The sequence below is a fragment of the Phyllopteryx taeniolatus genome, chromosome 18 (assembly GCF_024500385.1).
Source record: "Phyllopteryx taeniolatus isolate TA_2022b chromosome 18, UOR_Ptae_1.2, whole genome shotgun sequence".
NCBI classification, from domain to species: domain Eukaryota; kingdom Metazoa; phylum Chordata; class Actinopteri; order Syngnathiformes; family Syngnathidae; genus Phyllopteryx; species Phyllopteryx taeniolatus.
In genome coordinates, this window is record NC_084519.1 from 18,219,557 (window position 1) to 18,239,008 (window position 19,452).

Consider the following 19,452-nt stretch of genomic DNA (forward strand, 5'->3'; position numbering starts at 1 on the left):
GCCATTTTTCGGCTGACTCGTACGCCCATAAACTGGATATCAAGGATATCGAATAAATGGCGAAACAGCTTTAAAGCATATTTATGCTGGTTTTCCCCACGCTAAAAAGCTCCTTGAACGCAACACTACTGCTTCTGCACTATTTTTAGTTCCTTTTTTTTTTTTTTTGCAGGCTCCACAGTGGTCAAAAGTATCTGAATGAGGCAAAAAGGTTTGCGTTGCGACAGAGGGCGTGAGCCTTTTATTGCCGCTTCAGGTTAATTATTGATCGCTCGTCGTGGTTAATCAGCGACACCGCTGACCCTCACGCGCACTTTTCAATGCATACAGACACGAAAAAGGCATTTTGGGTCATCTTCCGCTCTGACAACAGGATCAAACTCATTTTTTTATGCAAAAAAAAGAAACTTTTATTCTTTTATTCTAAGATTACAACTTTCTCTTAAAACTTAATCCCTATAAAATGTATTTTTTCCTCATATTATCCTAACTTTATTCTTGTAAAATAAAATTTCTCTTAAAAGGACATCTTTCTTTGTCATATTATACCCCTCATCTTGTAATGTTGACATTTTTTTTCGCAAAACCGCAACTTTATTCCTGTAATATTACGATTTTTTTCCTCATTACAACTTTATTCTTATATTACAAATGCTAACTGTATTCTTATAAAAATCAAAACTATTCTTCCATGATAAACTTGAACTTTACTCTCACAATATTGCAACTTAGAAAATGTTTGCTTTTTTTTTTTTTTTTTAAATCTTGAAATTCTGACTTTATTCTTAGTATAGTGCAAGTCAAAGTGCATGCAGTGGCATTTTTTACAAAGTCGTTGAATTGACAGTAGGTCCCACTTGCGCAAACAGGAAATCCGGAAGCTGAAAACTGAGCGCGCATGTCGTGACGTTGCCTTGACGTAGCCAACCACAATGCAGCCCCACTTCCGGATGGACTTCTTCAGCCCATTTGAATACACGTGATGATGAAGGCACACCCGAGATGTAATTGCACCCTCTAGTGGTAAAGTTGGGAAGTTACACTTGGATCAACCCAAATTATTATTTTTTTAATTTAATGATTTTTTATGTTTTTTTTGTTATGCAGACCACTGGAATTCCTATTATTATTTTTCAAATCTGGAATTAACTATACATTATTTCAACCGGGATCCGTAGCCTGGAGGATCACTTTTCCTCCTGCCCTGTGAATCTTTCAATGTTTATGTTCAATGAAAAAGAATTGAAAACAAAATCGTTTGTGTGCTACGAGTTTAAGCGGACTCTGTTTCTCCTCGTGACTCGGATGAAGGTCGGACCACATTTTATGACGTTCCAAAGGCGTCGCGTACTTTTTCCTCCCACCGCAAGTCATTCAAACGGCAGAACGTTCCTGTTCAAACTTTGTTTGTTTTTAGCAAATAATCACACTCGATTCCCTACGCGGCTGTGTTAGCCAAAAAAGAAAGAAAGAAACTGGTTGTCGTCATTTTTGCAAGTGGCACATCACGCAGGTCACACGGCGCTTTCATGACTAGTTTGTCACGCGCTGTCGATAAATCGGTGATGCTGTCAAATTCTCAGGTCGCGCAAGGCTCGAATTGCTGCGAAAAGAACGTACACCCTCGAACGCAATCTGCTCGTTGCCAAAATCACCGCACATTGCTCATTTCCTTTCCAGCTTCTTTTATTTGCTCCGATATGCACATACACACGTCTAACGACGATCGCACGACACAGAAATGTCGGTATAGCTTTTTAGCTTTGGTGTCTTTGTGCTGGCCAAAGTTCTTTAAAAAGGACACTTCGCGAGCGGCCTCACGATTCAAACATTTCCCTTTGTAAGTATAAAACACCTCAGAATGATAAACATTATATTTCTACAGGCTTTGGGTTATTCTTAACGGTTACATGCGTACCTAATTTGAGCAAAAGAAGAGTTGATAAGAGAACGCCAAACAAAATTCAAATTGTTTGGAGAGCCCGAAATCTTCCACGGGGATATTCAAGCCGACGGAAATCCAATCCCCGCACTGAAGCTGCGCTTTTTCATGGCCGATCTTCCAAATGAATTTGTCAAAGTACATTTTGCCCCAAAATGGCGGCTTCCTGTCCAACGTCGGCCACGGGTCCTTGAGACTTCCCCGTGCGTCCCGTTACGATCGACGTCGTCGTGTCCCTCGATAAAACTGCCGTCGGGGGCTCGGTTTTTCCCTCGTACGAGCCCTGGAATTGGACTGAGTGAGTTTTGGGGAGCTGTAAAATATTTGCCCTTTCACCAGGATGCGGGAGTTTTCAACACCCCAAAAGGCCAAAGAGCAAGCGAACCATAAAAACTGCGAGTCCGAGATGCCGGCGAATGCCAAAGTGCGTGGAAAACGGGTTCCGACGCGACGGCGAGCGGCCGGAGAGGTTCGGCGACAGCCTTGACGGTGCTGCTACGCGCTTTGTCCTTACTACGGAGACAATCCAGAACAACCGTCCGTGTCTTACTAGTAAAGTTTTTTCCCCCGCTACTAGTGCCACTTCCGTCTTATCCTGAGACCCTGTGAAGTGTCATTTGTTTCTCTATACATTACAAACATTTGAAGAGAATTGCTGAGAACTATGTAGCACTGAATTGTGGAGGTGTAGCATGAACTGATTTTGAACGGTACAGCTTTCCTGACTCTTTTTTAGGCGTGGCTCAAACGGCCTCCCATACCACCCGCTACTAGCGCTTATTTGCAGCGTGTCCATCCGCTGGAGAAGCGAATCCCAGAATCCCAGGGGCCGTCACGAGTCCTTTTGTTCTTTTGTTTACTGTCCGTGCACGTCGGCGGCACCCTGCGCCGCCGTGGCGCCGAGGTACTGCCAGCTGACGGCGGCCAGCAGCATGGCGGCCGACAGGTAGACGGGCGACAGGCGGCGGTTCCTGACGGGCGGGCCGGACGGCCGAGACTTCTCCCGGATCAGCGCCAGCACGCGCAGGGTCTCGGCCCGCGACGGGTCGGCCGGCGACACCTTGTGCGCCATCTGGAAGGAAAACCGCTGACGGTTAAAAGTTAGCGTTTGGCCAACATGGTGACATCGGTCGAATCAGTGGTGGGAAGGAAGCGAGTCCAAAATCCTTTGTAGATTTTTCACCAGATTTCTCTTAGCATACACGCACGCCACATTGTTCAAGTTGGTTTTAGCCCTCATATTTGCTATTCTAGACCATTGCGCACTAACAGTAATACAACACTACCCCCAAAAATTTAATATGCCAAAAAATGTCTTTTGACTGTCACTGATTCAATATAAGAATATTCATAGATTTGTTCTTCAACTGTTCTTAAGCTACTTTCAACTCTTTCAATTGGTTAGTAATGCGTAAGATACCCAACTGTGTGGGGATAGACAATAGTATTGATTTGTGAAAAAACATATGAAATTTGCTATATTTGGACATCATGAAATTGATTGAGGACTCTTAAATTGCCCGTAGGTGTGAATGTGAGTGCGAATGGTTGTTTGTTTCTATGTGCCCTGCGATTGGCTGGCGGCCAATTCGGGGTTGTACCCCGCCCCCCCCGCCCGAAGATAGCCGGGATAGGCGCCAGCGCGCCCGCGACCCGCGTGAGGAGAAGTGAGAAACGCTGCCCACCTCTTGGCTGTACTGGCTGATGATGTTCTGCACGGCGGGCATGTCGGTGGCCTCCATCATGAGCGTGACCGCCTGCCCCTTGCGGATCTTCACCACGCCCTGGAACACCAGCGGGTTGTTGTAGCACGAGGACAGCGTCGCTATCGCCATCACCTGCTCGAACAAAGGAATCACAGCAAAGCCGCCGTTGACGTGGGAAAATGCGAACTAGAATGAAGCAATGGCCGCAATACCGGGGGTCACCTCTAAAAAAAAGTCATGCGGCCGACCGGCGCTATTCGCGACTGCAAATGGCGAACATCATCGTCATCAATTAGAATTGCATTACAAATCATTCTTGAATGAGTCAGGATATGCTGCCAACAAACACTTTCCCCAATTTTGACCAATTGACCAAAATAGTTCATTTGACAGCACAGTATTATATTATATTATATTATATTATATTGTATTATATTATAGTTGGGCTGCCCAAATCCACTCAAATTGGCTTTTTTCCCGGCAGCAGCACTTGTACACTCGCGTTTCGTTTGGACAAGGACTTTTTCTTTTCTGTTTTTGCATGTTGCAGGTCAGCACTTACCTGAGGGATGGCGCAGAAGTTGAAGACGCTCTGGTTGCGGAGGCGGGCCAGGTAGGCGATGACGTCCGGCACGTGGCGCAGCGCGTCCGTGACCAGCAGGTTGAGACACGACAGCGCCGATTCCAGCTTCTCGGGCTGCGCGAACTCCTCCAGACGGCCCGCGAACTGGCTCCACGCCTTGCGCGAGTGAAACGCGCAAAACAACTCGATGAGCAGGACAACAATCCGTGCCGAGGTAAAAAAAATAGAACTAGATTTAAGATGTTCTTCTCATGTTCCTTGCTTGTTATTACCAAAGGTGACGCAAGACAAACACCGACACGCATACGAGAGCGCGCGTTCCCACCTCTCGCGGCCAGAAGGCGCGTCCCTCCTTCGTGTCCTCCAGATAGTCTCGGATGATGTTGGTCTTCTGGAGGAACAGGCCCATGGAGTCGGCCAAGTCCGCGTCCCGGCCCACCTCGGGGTCCTCCAGCCGCGACGCCGAGAACAGGCGAGACAGGCCGACGCCCACCAGCCCCGCCGCGTAGTGGCAGTACTGCACGGAGGAGCGACAAATACCGCGCGAGACGTAAAGAGGCGAAAGACACACTGGCCGTCTTCCAAATTTGACACACCACCGGGAAAACTTTTGTTAACAAGCGACGAAAGCAAATCACCGAGTATCTAAAACGAGGTTTGAAAATCACGGAAATGTTTTTTTCTGTGGCGGCGGCGGCGGCACGTCCGCAACTGCGTACTACATCGTTTTTGCACTTTTTCAAGCGTGAATAATGCATTTCAGAAACAAATGAAGGAGGTTGACCTTGTCCCACTCCTTCATGGATCCCACTTTCTTCTCCAGGAATTCGGCCATTCCGACTCCCATCCGGCGGCAGATGTCCGAGATCACCTCCCGGTACTCTTGAGCCAGATTTCGGAATTCCAAAGATATCTGTGGATTGGTGTCAACCAAAATGTGACAAAAAAGCTCTGAATATGAGTTCATACTGCTGCAAAGCACAACCATAAACTTCTTGTTAAATGACTCCATCGAGCTTTTTATTTCCACGCATTTGGAAAAAGAAAGAAATAAACATCGGACCGTGGGGAAGTCCTCCAGAACCTGCCGGTCCTTCTCGCGGCTCTCGCTGAAGCTCCAGGCGTCCTGGTACAGGTAGGTGTGGAAATCGTGCAGCATGGGGACCTTCGTGTCCAGCGGGATGCTCATGTCGTCCTCCACCGTGTCCAGCGCCCGCAACACCAAGTAGAAAATGCACACGGCGTGTCTAAAATAAGAGCGGCCGAGAAAAGAGCGAGGGTCGGAAAGCTCAGATTGTGAAATTGGAGATATCGAGAAGGAGCGTTGCGGGGATCTACAAGTGAGGTGCAGAAAACTTTCGTTCGTTTCATTCTCAGGGCATTGAATCGAAAACGGATATGTATTTAGTGCCTTCACATGTGGATCGCTGCAACTCAAATGTGCGTGTTTGGAATTGGTTGACCTTTTGGAAGAATGACGCGGTTTTGGGAAAACCGGATAAAAGATATGTCCATGTGTCTTTTGGACTACTCACAGTGACCTTTAAAAAAATGCTAACTAATCAGAATGTAATTAGGGAAATGTACAACGTTAACTGCGGATATCCAAAGGTGAGTTTGAAGCGCGTTTTGGGTTCGGTTTGGGTTTCTCCAGTTGTGGCGACGGGAATGCGCCTTTGCGGGTTTGGGTGCCCTGCGACGCTAACAATGTTATGATCGGAAACAGTGGAGGCTAACATTAGCCGACGCGAAGTGGAGAATGTTAGCGCGGCCGTCGCTGCGTGTTCTGTGTTCTGCACGCAAAATGTCGCCCCCGCGTCCGTCCGGTCGACTCACCTGAGCTCGCCGTCCAGGGCCTGAATGACGGCCGCGAAGCTCCTGCTGGTCTGGTTCAGGTACACGTAACACGTCCGCAGGCTCTGGCTCATGGACTCCTGGCACGACACACAACACGAGGCCGCGTGACGACCGCCGCCCGCCCCCGCCGCCCTCGCGGCCACGGACGGCCGGGCGACGGCCTCCCGCAGGCCGCGCTCGCCGAGCCTCCGGCCAGACAGCAGAGAGCGGGGACAGGCGGCCACCGACAGGGAGCGCTTGAACGCGGCCAGCGAGATGGGACACTTGCAGCACGCGCCAGCGGCCATGCGCGCTCCGTGGAGCGACGAACGGACGAGCGACGAGCCGCGGGAGCTGACCTCCGAGGGGGCAAAAACAGAGCCCCGCCTTCCTTCGCCAGCGAGGCGGGAGCTGACCTCCGAGGGGGCAAAAACAGAGCCCCGCCTTCCTCCGCCAGCGAGCCGCGAGCGGCGTAGATTTAGAGGAAGAGAACGCGGCGTGCGGCCACGTCGCCGCCATATTGAATGTGGCAAAGTGGTCGCACTTTGTCCTCGCGAGGAAGACAATTTGGTGCACGAGCACAGCTGCTTCTCGAACAAATTACACCGAGTACCACCTAAAGAAATACTTATTCATCTCTACAAGTACCACCACAATGTCCAACATTAAAAAGTACAGTGGTGTAGTAGGCCTAGGTGTTCATTTAAAAAAATAAAAAAACACACATGGCTGAGGTTTTATTCCCCAGAAACCTAGAATCTCCCAAAAAACAATTTTGGACATAGGTGGTTTTGACCTGACGCCAACAATATTTAAAGGTCCCCTATTTTGACTATTTCGACTCTCTAACATGGATGTAGTATATTAAAGTATAAAATATCATATATAAAATATATTCATTCATTTATTTGGATTTAATTCAGATTCTTTCGTGTAGCACTACTAAAGGAAGTCCCCGCTTGAGAATCACTGCACTTGAAGAACGACTAGGGCGCAACGAGCACCATTTGTACTACTAGTGCCTCTTTTGGCCAACTAGTATTCACTCAACCTAACTAGTAAACTACTGTGCTGAACTAGTAACACTAGCAGGCATGTGTCACGCACTAGTCGCCTCCTGGATCCTACTAGCGGCACCAAATATGCCCACTAGTAGTTTTGCATCACCGGTAACATGTTCCAAATCGAACGTACTGAACGTCGAAATGTTGTCTGCAGGTGGACCTTTATATGGTTCCTGTCGACATCTGGTGGCGGACAAGTGTAAGAGCACAAAGCTGTGGCTACTTCGGCAGGGAAGCCCTTTCCATTAAATTCAGGATTATTTATTGATATGAAATGCAAGGTTTGGAATCGTTCGTTTTGATACCGTCGGGGTCACATTGACGTCAAAACCGTTCCATCACATATCAACCGACCTCGTGCACAAAATAAGAATCCTCCATTCTCTCTCTGCACGGACGTGACGTGTTTATCCGTTTGTACTCACGTAATCCAATTTGGGCATGACGGCTCGGCAGCCTCCCATTTTAAATTTCAACAGGTTGTAGATTTCCTCCGGGTGGCCCAGAGACTTCAGGACGTCCATGACGACTCTTTATCGGACACCAGGAAGCGTGAAAAGATACGCGAGGACGCTCGCCATCCACGACAAGAACGGGGGGGGGGGGGGGAACCCAAAAGATGCACGACGCTATCTATATAAGAGAAGCCGGCGCCGCGCAGGACGGTCGGACTTTCAGTCTCCCGGCTCAGGCCAGATCGAATCACGGCCTCCGATTGGCTGGCGTCGCATGGGCTCAGCGGGTAGTGGCCAATGAACGAGCCGAGCCGCTGGTGTGATGTCCCGCCTCCCTCTGCGTCACCGCAACTCGGCTTTTCATTGGCTCTTTCTTCTCGCAGCGTCCCAGGTGTAATTCTGCCTGGCAACTCACGAGGCTCGTTTCAATACATGCAAATATACAGAAACGTGAACACATGGCTGTGATTGGTCCACCTGTAAGAGGAACGCCCCTTTTTTTTGCCATTAGGTACAATAGCACAATATAAAGCAGTTTGCCAAACTTGACTTAACCAAGATAAAAAAACAAACAAACAAACAAACAAAAATCACACAACCGAATAAAAATGTAACAAGTGGATCAACAAGGTCAGTGTTGGGAAGAAGACAAAGTTTTGGTTGCAAAAAACAAAGTTACCCAGTTGAAAATATAACAATTTTGTAACTATTTTCTAACTATGTTCTCAAAGTATTAGAACTGATTCCTTTTGATGACATTTTGACTTTTCAATTTTGACAAATGCATCGAGAGTATGTTTCCTCTAAAAAGGTGGATTCCAACCACAGATAGCTTCTTAACAACTCATTATTAGACTGCACCACAAGGTGGCGCTTCGAGGTCATATTTGGAAAAATGTGTCACGTTTGAGACTACACAGAATGGCACGTGACCAGAGAGAGCCAATCACGAGCGTAGGCTTTAGGAAGAAATGATTTTGCAGCCGTTTTTCAAATGTAACCATCATTGTAGTCACGGATATTTCCAAAAGCAATTGTGATTTAATCCGATGTATTGATTACAATTACATTTTGAAATTAAATTTCATGCATTTTCCTCCGCTTATGCCCTGCCCAACACCGCACAGGTGAATTAGGTACCTTCTGCCATCCGATGAACGAGGATTTATTTGTTTTGTCACAATACATCACTAGGATAGCTAGTTGAACAAAGACACGTTAGTTTTAGTAAACACACATTTTTGGATATTTTTGCATTTGCGGCCGTGTGTAGCGAGGGAAACGCTGCGCGTGTATTGTTTTGACGGCACTTGGAAGTGGTGCAGCACAAGATTGAAATGAAATGTCGGTAATAAACGAGGTCGCTTTCCCTTTATTACGTCAGCACAAATGTCAACTTAACACATTTGCATTGTGTCCCGCTGTGCGCGCCACAAAGAGGAAATACGTTATTATAGGTAGTTATAGTTATTAGTGCATCCCAATGAGTCTACTGGGTTTCGGCAATATAGCCCAAATGGTCATCTAGATGTGTGTGTGTGTGTGTGTGTGTGTGTGTGTGTGTTTATATAAACACACACACACACACACACACACTGGAGTGGGGCGCCTTTACATACATGTAAATAAAAGTTGCCGCTTTTGGGTTAATTCCATGCAGCCATATAGTATAGCACATTTACACACTTGCCACACGCAAAAAAATACTGTACAACCATTATACACAAGCTCTTCAATGAAATCTTGAGCTTCCATAACTGAATGATAATGATGTTGCGCCTTTGGAAATAAATACTAAAACAGGATGTCGGCACGTACAGTTACACTCAACAGTATTTAAGAATATGTCTGAGTTAAATGTGTATCTTGAGGGTGTGAATGACACAAGTGGCAAAAAAAGAAAGTATGAATCAAAATATTCATCATTGCTTTCACGAACAATTTGGAGGCAACAATATTTGGCACCATTTGAAAGTAGCATCAACTATAAATTTAGAAGATATGCCTGGGTACAAATCATTTTAGACACGGAAAAAAGCGCAAAATAAGGAAAGCTTTTGTCTAGTTTTGCCACTGTGTGCCATTTCTCCATATAAAAATGACCTTTTAACATAAATCGCGGAGGTTATTTAATAACTTGGGTCTTAACTGAACACACACAAACACGGCGGACAAAAAGATAATCTTGGCAACATTTTAAAGCGATGGCATTTTGTATCGAAAGCTCACAAAGCCTCGCCAAGTCACCCTGAAAATGACTTCCCGACAATTACATAACAAACCGTTGTTTCGCATGTGCAACTTTGTCTGAGTAGATGTGCCAATACTAAGCTGGAAATTGACCTCTGACCTGTTGTGTCACGTATTGAATTAGACACACAGCCTTGCGTTGATATCGACCGTCAAAAGCTGATTTTTTCAAACAAAAGAGTCCTGGGGTAGAAGAACCTCGTCGCAGTGCCGCTCTTTGACGCGTCCCCATCCGTTCGCCTTCACTTTTGTCTCGCGATCCTGGCACGTCTAAGCCAGGATGAGGTTGTTCCACGGCTCGGCCTTTGAGCCGCCGCGGGGCATCTTGAGAGCGAGGGCTCCGCCTTGAGTCGTCATGTAGGCGGGCAGAGATGACATCTGTGGCGGAAGGGAAAGAAAAGATTTCAAACAGACACTCCATCAAGGCCTTTTGAAGTTTCTCATATTTTTTTAATTATCTTTTTTTTTTTTTTAGAAATGTCAATGAGGGGTGTAGATGAGTTATATTTTTCAAAGTGTGGGCTATACAATAAAGTAATAAAATGATTGAAAAATAAATTGCATTCATTATTGATATTTTTTTCAATTATAATTAACAAATCAATTTGAATGAAACGTATAAAGCTATGTAAAGTTGTTTACTAAAACTGCATTTTTATTTTATTAACCAGGAGCTTTCATCGAATGTATTGTTTTTCAATTGGAATCAAATGTTACCCAATTTTGAGAGGAAAGAAAATCGAAATGACGGCAAACCACACCACATGAACAAAAGTATTGGGACACCCGCCATTGACATCCACAGGACATTTAGTGCAAAAAATGTCCAATGCACGAAATGGAGTGCTTTTCGCATGTATGAGGACATCAAGTGAAGCTGCATGGACAAAACATTGGAACGCCTGCCTATTTATTACACCTATAGGAAAGTTTGTGTACAAATATAACAATAGAAACTTGTTTTGTGTGTGTGTGTAAAGTTTTGGTCAATTATTATTTTCTTTCTGTGAGACGTACATGAGGTCAAAGTATTGGGACACGTGGCGATTACACCAATCAGAAGTGTATTCCTTTTGTCCGGCGAACGGTCCGGCCATTTCCATGACAACCAAATCGTACGAAGACTTTCGGAACGTGCGTGTACCTGCACGTGTGCGCCGTTGTGCGCGTACAAGCCGGGAGTCTCCGGTTCCGTCTTGATCTGCCGGACCTCCTCGGACATGGAGGAGGCGCCCGAGGAGGAGGAAGAGGAGCAGGAGGAAGAGGAAGAGGAGGCGGGGCCCCGGGGAGCGCCGCTCGTCGTCACGGGCGTCCCCTCGTTGCTAAGAGGCGCTGCGGTAAGCAACGCGCCGACGTTAATGATCACACAAACAAAAGTAGCAAAGAACACCGATTGGGAAAGCTCACGTGCATATTTTGTATTGCTGACAAGCAGAAAGCTCGAAAAGAATCTCGCGTTCGGTTAAAGGCCGCCCCCGCAGTAGGTGAACTACGCAAAGTAGCGCCCACAAACGTGGCGGATTATTTATTTCGATTTGAACACTGTATGAACCTCCCCAGACTCCTGTTAACCTCTATCATACTCTCATAAACACTTTCGCTTAAACACCTTTTAAACTCTTAAACATACGGCAATGCGCAGTCGTACTTTTATTCCTTGTAATGTGTTCTAATTTTTCTTTTGCTTCATTTGACAGTTTTAACGTTTTAGGCTTACCACAAAAATAAAATTACAGCGTACACTCCAAATCCCACAATATGGCGAATGTGAATGCGAATGGTTGTTTGTTTCTTTGTGCCCTGCGATTGGCGGGCGACCGGTTCAGGGCGTACCCCGCCTCCCGCCCGGAGTCAGATGGGGTAGGCTCCCGCGTGAGGAGAAGCGCCTCGGAAAACGGACGAATGAACAATGCAATTACAATGGCCGTTTATTATTGGCCATTCACGATCCGGCCTGATCTGTAGCCTCCGCAAAACGCGAGGGTGCGCCCGATTAACATAAATAATAATAAGAATCATTTGAAACCAACCAGTTTGGCTCTTGTTCATATTCTTGGGTTTGCGCTTGCGGGTCTGGATCCCCTCTTTTTTCATGGCGAGGGGCCGCGGGACCTGTCCAAAAAAAAAGATGTTACTTTGGCCCCTCTCGTTTACTATGCACCGCTGTAAGATACAAGCAAAAATATCAAAGAGCATTTTGTCCTGTTTTGTGTCGTCTTTACCCCGTGCAGTTTCATGTAGAGGCCGCAGGCGTTGCAGACGGGCTCGCCCTCGGCGTTTCGTCGCCACAGGGTGGTGGTGGCGGTGTGACAGTTGGTGCAGGACAGGCCGACCCTCCTGGAGGCCGACTGGAAGACGGCACATCGGGCACGGACGGCCGAGGCACAGATTTCATCTTTCACGCTTTTGCTTTATCACAAAGTTTGAAGCGATCATTTTTTTCGGATGGGCTTAAGTCTGAATCTGGAGTTGCAGTGTAGTACCACCTTGTGCCACAACCTGCCAGGCAGCACTGAGGTCTAATGGCAGGCAGATAAGGTCCCCAACTAAACGGCACTAATAGTCGACAGTTCATAATTACTGTAACGTCATCGCTAATTTCCGTTAGCCTGACGACGGCGTTTCACATCGTATGTTAGCATGGAGCTAGGGGACTTTTCTTACTATATGGTTTGGTTAAGCATCCGTCCATCCATTTTCTGTCCCTCTTCTCCTCATGCGGGTCACGGCCCATCCCTGCTGACTTCGGGCGAGAGGCGGGGTACGCCCTGAACTGGTCGCCAGGCCAATCGCAGGGCGCATACAAACAAACGACCATTCACACCTACGGGCAATTTAGAGTCTTCAATTAAGCTAGCACGCATGTTTTTGGAATGTGGGAGGAAAGCGGCGTGCCCGGAGAAAAGCCAACAGACAACGTCGACGCAATCCTTTTTCACATTGTTACGCGTGCGAAAAGGAGAAATTCACTTGACGACGGTCCGAAGCCGCCCGCCAAAAGGTTTCACCCACCAGTCGCCTCTGGGGCTTGATGAGGGGTCTGTTGATGCCGTTCATCTTGTGGTAGAGCCCGCAGGCGTTGCACAGGTAGTGGCCCGTGCCGTCCCGCCTCCACAGCGGCGTGGACATGGCGCCGCAGTTGACGCACTCTCGGCCCTCGGCGAAGTCGTCGAACAGGTCTGCGGAAGCGCCACACCGAACCGCCGACATGTCAGCGCGTCTCGCTTAAAATTGCGACGGACTGAATGATCCGTTCTAATGCGCAATTGGAACACTTCGATGAAAGAACAGATCCTGCGGCTATAGTGGCTGCGGTGACTTTTAAAGTGGACACGGTTACTGCAACACACACCTAACGAGCTGACGTGGCATCTGTAAAGCTGACGTTTAGGTCTTCCAATTGGGGTTGTGGCTGAGTTCACAATGAACCCATCATATTCAAGCGCACGTTAAACGGGAGTCATTTCAAGTGCTTCTGAGCAACAGCAAACATGTTCAGATGTTCTAGTCGGCTTTTCCTGACATTCCTTCGCTTTCATAATTCCTTCCAGCTTGTCTCAGGTCCCATACATTTTTTTTTTTGTTATGGTCCAGCGAAACCAAATGTGGAACCTTGGGTCCACCATTTCAAAAATAATGCTTGGCGCAAACACAACACTGCCCACCAATAGAAGAGCATCCCTCAAGCGAAGCACGCTGCTGGCACCTTTGGGCAAAGTGGGGAGGCATTACAGTCGAAACTGTTGCAAATAGCAGTCAGTTGTAGCACAACATCTTCAGGCGTCTGCTAGAAAGCAACAAAAAAAAAACTTTTTTTTTTTTTTAAATCAAATAAAGCCAGGGAGAGCCTACTAGAACATCTCAACTTTATTTGTGGCTAATCGCAATGCCGGCAGGTGTGTGCCCACTCCCATTTAACAAGCGTTTGAATGTGATAGTAGTAGTAGTAGTAGTCGTCTCTTCATACTCCTTAAATGTCAGCTTTACAGATGCCACGTCCGCTCTCTAAGAGTGTTTTTTTTTTTTTTTTAAGTACTGTGGTGACAAGTGAAGGCCTTTATCTTTGTTGTTTTTGTTGATCACGTCTTTGTCATACTCGACATTTTTGCAACCACAGCAATGAAAAGGTGTTTCTTTTTTCTTTGTTTTGTTTATTTTTTTGCGTGTGTGTGTAAATATAGATGAACTTCCAGAGGAAGAAAGCCGTGTGAACCTCCAAGCCGGCTTGCGAGTGTGGCGGATGTGCGGCAGCAGGAGGCGCAGGCCAGGCCCCGCTGCTTATCTGGCTGCGAGCAGATAACCAGAAGGCTGGAAATAGAGACGCAATGGAAGCTTCGTCGCATTTCGAGACTCGGAGTCACGATCACTTTTTCTGCGTGGGGGCGGGGAAGGGGGGACTCGTTCCCGGGCAGATAACGGCAGGACTCGGCAGATGAACACTTAATAGGCCCAAATTAATGAGCGCCGCCATTCTTTGATTTCAGCCTGCTGCCGAATATGAATCTTCTTGTTATTTGGCGAGATCAAAACAAAAGACGAGCCGCGGAAGCTAATGTAGCCAACACATCGACGCCAGACAAGCCATTTGTTTGCACGAACGCGTGACGGAGAAATGTCAATGTGTCTCCTTATCACGGCGGCCATTTTGAAAACACGACTCGACGCGACGAGGGCAAAAGTCAACGCAGAAACATTGACTGCAAAGTTATAGAAATGGATATTACGCCCGAGATGACTTGAGAAATGGACTTGCTTACAATTACAAGTTAGCTGGTTGAAAATGTAATAGTAGTGGAACTATTTCTATGACTTTCTCAAACTAATATAACCCATTAGCTTTGATGTTTCCTCCAAAAAAAAAACATTTTTTGGGGAACATATTACCACATATTTCCTCTATACACAAACAATAAACTGATAATAAAACCTGATGAAATGTAAATAAATAACAAAAACATATTATGTGCAGCATGTGGAAAACATGACAGCGTGTTGACCTAATGACAAACGTGCACAATTTGGACAAAATTGCTGAATACAACAACCACATCAGTGAATAGTCCATGAAAAAAGTCCCAAATGAATCCAAATGAAACTGTTTCAAACGTCAACGTTCTTTGGTGTGTTCAAAAAAGTGGAACCGTACATTTGGAGTGCGACCTTTTCAAAATCTCAGACAAAACTTGATAGATTCTACCGCAAGGTGGCGCTTCCAGGTCATATTTGGAAAAATTAGGTCATGTTTGACACGTGGCAGAATAGCACATGACCAGGGAGAGCCAATCATAAGCGCCGACTTGAGAAGGACCGAAGTGATGGGAGAAAAATGAAAACAATTGGAGCCAAAATTGCCGTCGTGTACATTTGCAAAAGCAACTTAATGGAATGCAACTGGTTGAATGTAACAGATGACATTTACATCAATTTTGTAACTAAGTGACAAACTCATTACATGTCATTTGTGACTGCACAACACCGATTATACCATTAAAAAAATAATAATAATAAAAAAAAGGGCTGCAATTGCGCTGTAATGATATTAGCGAGGAACGCGTGGATCCATTTGGTCGCTTGTTTTATCCGCTTTTTTTTGTTGTTGTTGTTGATGCGATATTTTTGGGAGGCCATTTTGGGCGAGCGGAGTGTGCGCGCGTGAAACCGGATCACACATCAGATTGGATCGATTGTCTTATCTATTGAACACACCTCATTGATTTTTCCTCTGTTGCTGCTCCGAGGGGAACATTTCAAGAAATCAAGCTTAAATCGCTCACATTCGGATCGATGGCGTTGAACGTATTTATATTTCATATTTAATCACAGAAGTTGCACTCGTCAAGAAACAAGAGGCATGTTTAACAAATGAGAATGTATATCATATGTAGTGTACTTTGTTGATGGACAATATGGAAGTTATTGTGTGTATTTATCTGTTTTACATGTCAGATACTCAATTCCGTTTCAACTGTTGGTTGAAGAAAAGAAAATATACTTTTTTTTTTTTTTTTAACTCCACCTTAATTAATAGTTTAAAGTTCTGAATTTACTTGATGGTTTTTGCTGTCTTTCGAAAGTATAAATAACATTTCGTAATTATTGGCATAGGACAATTTGTAGTAAAAAAAAAACAAAAAAAAAACAAATGTTTTTAACTTGCTAGGAATAACTGACTAAATGTGACATATTCAAAATGTTAGCTCGCAGTAAAGAATTGTATCGATTTCGTTTTCTTAAATGCCAATGCAATCCTACATTTACGTCGGGCCTGCGGAAAAAAAAATGAAATCGCTGACATTGACGAAACAATTCAACATGTTTTCGTTGGCGTGCTGTTCGAACTAATCCGATGACATGAATTGCAATCGAAGGAGACTTTCTTGAGATACATTTTGTCAATTTGGCCGTAAGTAATATTTCACAATTGCCAACTTGGGAACCATTTTCATTTGTCAAATGTTTTTTTGTTACGGGGAAACAAACAACAACAACAACAACAAAAAAGGACATCTTCATCGATAAAGGGTTGTAAAATAAAATCGGCCTGCATATGATTTAGCTTTAGTAAAATATACGTGTCAAAAATAATGTTTTTTCCCCCCACTTGTGGCCGTGCGACGTGTATTTGTGAAAGGTTGACACGTTGGCGTCCTTATCGGCATTGTTCCTATTTTGTGGAAGTCAAAACGGGGGCTCACCCATCGTCGAGTGTCGCGCGGCGCCTGCGGGAGCGCCCGCCTGCAGGCCGTGGAGCACCGGACCCTCGAAGGGCGACGCGCACCACGTCGCGCCCGCGTTGCTGCTCACGTAGGCCGGGTAAGGGCTGTGGTAGGAGCCGCCGAGGCCCCGGGCGGCGAAGTGCTCTCGCCCGTTGGCGGAGATGCTGAGCGGGCCGCCGTACGAGGCCGAGGCCGAGGCCGCCGCAGCAGCAGCCGCCGCAGCAGCCGCCGCCGCCGCCGCCGCCGCTTGCTCCTTGGCCCCGGAGGACAGAGGCGGGCTCGCGGAGAAGCTGAACCGCGGGGACACCGGGGAGTGGTTGTACGAGGGCTCGACACCCGGCTGAGCCCAGGCGGAGTGGCCGGACGCCGGCGCGCTCGGCTGCGACGCGCCGGGCGTCTGCGTCTGGAGGTAGGGCAGCCCGGGGATCATCGGCGTGACCTGCACCCGGGTGCCGGGCACGTAGACCGGCGACGTGCCCGAGGGGGCGTTGTGGAGGAAGCCGCCGGCCTCGTACGAAGGGTGCCCGTGGTGGTTGCCGCTCATCGTTCCCTGGTACATAATCGCCTCCTCCCCTGCGAGACGCACATCCGACCAATTCGGAAAAGGTTTCGTTCGAAGGTTTCGTTTAACGCGCGCGCATCTCGTCTGCGGCCGCCGTCCGGTCGACAACTGCGCGCGATTCCGTCTTATCAAATGAACACGCGGACCGGAGGAAAGAGGAGGAGTGAAAGATTTGCCCTTTTTCTGCCTCTCTCGCTCCAAGCCCAAATTGCGACCAGTCCCAAAAACGGAAACCTGCTTTAAAACGGTTTCGATCTGCATTGGGCAAATTGCACGATCCACACTCACAGCAAATATGAGACAAATCGCGAACAAATGATTGTGATGCTGTTTCTAACTTCAACACACATTTGTGTTTTTTCCCTCCTCCAGCTGAAACAGGAACATCAGTTTCATGTTTATTAAAGGTCAAAAATGAACTTCGAAAGCTTTTTGTCGTCTCCCCCGTGATGATTTGGAAGCAATGACTATTATTCTCATGCATCTTTGTGATTGAGGTCATCTTTCGATGCAATCAAGTCACATTGGAAATTCGTGGGAGCATGTCATGCATGACGTGATATTGACATTACATATCTCCTTCAACTCCATTCAAGTCGACTCCCTTGACAAGCATACACATCAACATGATGAAGTTTATGTTTCCACTCTTTTGAAGCGTTTTAGAAACCTTACACGTCATAGCGACATTCGGGGGTGGTGGTGGTGGTAAATGTACATTTATCATTTCCTTTGATGCTGATCATTTAGTTTCATTGAAAAATTCCAAATGTGTCCCTGTTATGTAAATTGCAGACTCGAACGTCTTCGTATCTATACTTCGCCCACAGAGTGCAGTTCGGCGCAAATAGGCCGATATCGGCAAATGCGGAACTGTCATCAATGTGTAACCATGCACACTGATAAGGTGGCGAATAAGATGACGGCGAGGAGCCTTTCAGATTCCCGCTCCTCCAAAAGAAAACTCTTTGGGCTTCCCAAAAACGTCAGCGCGACTCTCACATCACGTGGCCACCCGCAGAGAAGGAAAAGGGTCAAAGGTCACGTCCTCGCTTGCTCCTATTGTGCACGATGTTGTTTGTGTGTTTGCACGTGCCAGCCAGTGGCACTGGCACAGGCCACAGCGGGCACACACACACACACACAGACAGATGAGTGACTGGCAAGAGATGCCGATGATGCCGCGACGTGTGCCTCAATCCCAGTTGAACGAGTTCAACGGCCCAAAATGCTGGGATGGAGAGACGACATCGTTTTTCATCTTCATCAAATTCCATTCAATCACTACCACATTCAATTATCAAATTATATGAAAATGAGCCTGATAGTTATACACCTCACACGCTAGAAACACTAGCGTGTTTATAAGAATAAACGCATTGGTAAAAGTATGTGAACATAAACAACAAATTGTGCGGAAAGAAACCACATACTGCGGAATCTGTGTACATGGATGTGCCTTTAAGAGGCGGAGCCTGGTGGAGTTACAGGTAACATCAGTGAGTCTGTGGGTGCGAGCGGTGGCCGACAGCAGCTGCGGCGTGAGTGCGCTCATTGTCTTTGCGTTTTACCGTTCGAGGAACGGCCGCGAAGATCGGTGACGGTGACCTGACGCGGCGAACCTTAAAAACGTCCGCCATCCGCCATGTTGTACTGAGCAGCCAGGAGAGCGACGCATTTACTGTTTCCCTTTGTCGTAATGCAGTTGACACTTTTCTTATTCGCCGTCATTGGGTGGCGCACAACAGTAAAGTTCAAATTGTTGACAACTCCTTCCTCCCGAACCCGACGGGGCGAACTTGTAAATGACACACTCCCGGCTTGCGGTGACGTTCGCAAAGAATTTGTGTGTGTTTTTTTTTTTTTTGGAGTGACATCCTTTAGGGTCAAGGTATGTTGTTGAGCGCTCAGGAAATGCAAGTCACAAAGTATGCGAAGCAGGCACCAGGAAAACTGTCCCCGTCTCGGCTGGGCCAGAGACTCAATCATGTGGGGGTCACTGACTGACTTTGGCCCCTCTTCCCCCCTCGACACACACACACACACACACACACACACACTGAGACTACGCTAGACTCCTGGCTCCAGGAAGAGGACATCACATGGTGACGCAGGAAAAGCCAGCAGGCCGAGGACGGCGTCAATAGCGACGTCTCGTGTCATTTTGCTGCTTCAGCATAAATCCTTTTTTTTTTTTTTTTTTTTTTTAACAGGTAATCTTTTGGACATCACCTTCTCCTGCCGATCGCACACCATTTTGCTCGGCTGATCTGATTAGACCAATCATCGCCGGGGCGATAACGACGAAACAGTGCTAATCAATATTAAGTCCATGTCG

General features: G+C 46.8%; 2 protein-coding genes across 6 annotated transcripts; both read right to left on the reverse strand.

Moving 5' to 3' along the window:
- Positions 1-1,668: 1,668 nt before the first annotated feature.
- On the reverse strand, positions 1,669-8,582 carry fdft1 (farnesyl-diphosphate farnesyltransferase 1). 4 transcript variants are annotated; one of them, XM_061754523.1, is made up of 8 exons: positions 7,557-8,582; positions 6,068-6,165; positions 5,295-5,478; positions 5,016-5,144; positions 4,557-4,748; positions 4,211-4,387; positions 3,628-3,780; positions 1,669-3,014 (listed from the first exon to the last, which is right to left on the reverse strand). In XM_061754523.1, the coding sequence occupies exons 1-8, from the start codon at positions 7,653-7,655 to the stop codon at positions 2,799-2,801; spliced, it is 1,248 nt and encodes a 415-aa protein (XP_061610507.1). In that variant the 5' UTR covers positions 7,656-8,582; the 3' UTR covers positions 1,669-2,798. The 4 variants fall into 4 exon arrangements, with proteins under 4 accessions (XP_061610507.1, XP_061610505.1, XP_061610506.1 ...); XM_061754521.1 differs by having other exon boundaries at positions 5,016-5,478; XM_061754522.1 differs by lacking the exon at positions 7,557-8,582 and having other exon boundaries at positions 6,068-6,510.
- Positions 8,583-8,735: 153 nt separating this feature from the next.
- Positions 8,736-19,236, reverse strand: gata4 (GATA binding protein 4). 2 transcript variants are annotated; one of them, XM_061754519.1, is made up of 6 exons: positions 16,532-19,227; positions 12,849-13,015; positions 12,059-12,184; positions 11,867-11,948; positions 10,981-11,168; positions 9,966-10,214 (listed from the first exon to the last, which is right to left on the reverse strand). In XM_061754519.1, the coding sequence occupies exons 1-6, from the start codon at positions 17,373-17,375 to the stop codon at positions 10,107-10,109; spliced, it is 1,515 nt and encodes a 504-aa protein (XP_061610503.1). In that variant the 5' UTR covers positions 17,376-19,227; the 3' UTR covers positions 9,966-10,106. The 2 variants fall into 2 exon arrangements, with proteins under 2 accessions (XP_061610502.1, XP_061610503.1); XM_061754518.1 differs by lacking the exon at positions 10,981-11,168 and having other exon boundaries at positions 8,736-10,214; positions 16,532-19,236.
- Between the last annotated feature and the right edge of the window lie 216 nt (positions 19,237-19,452).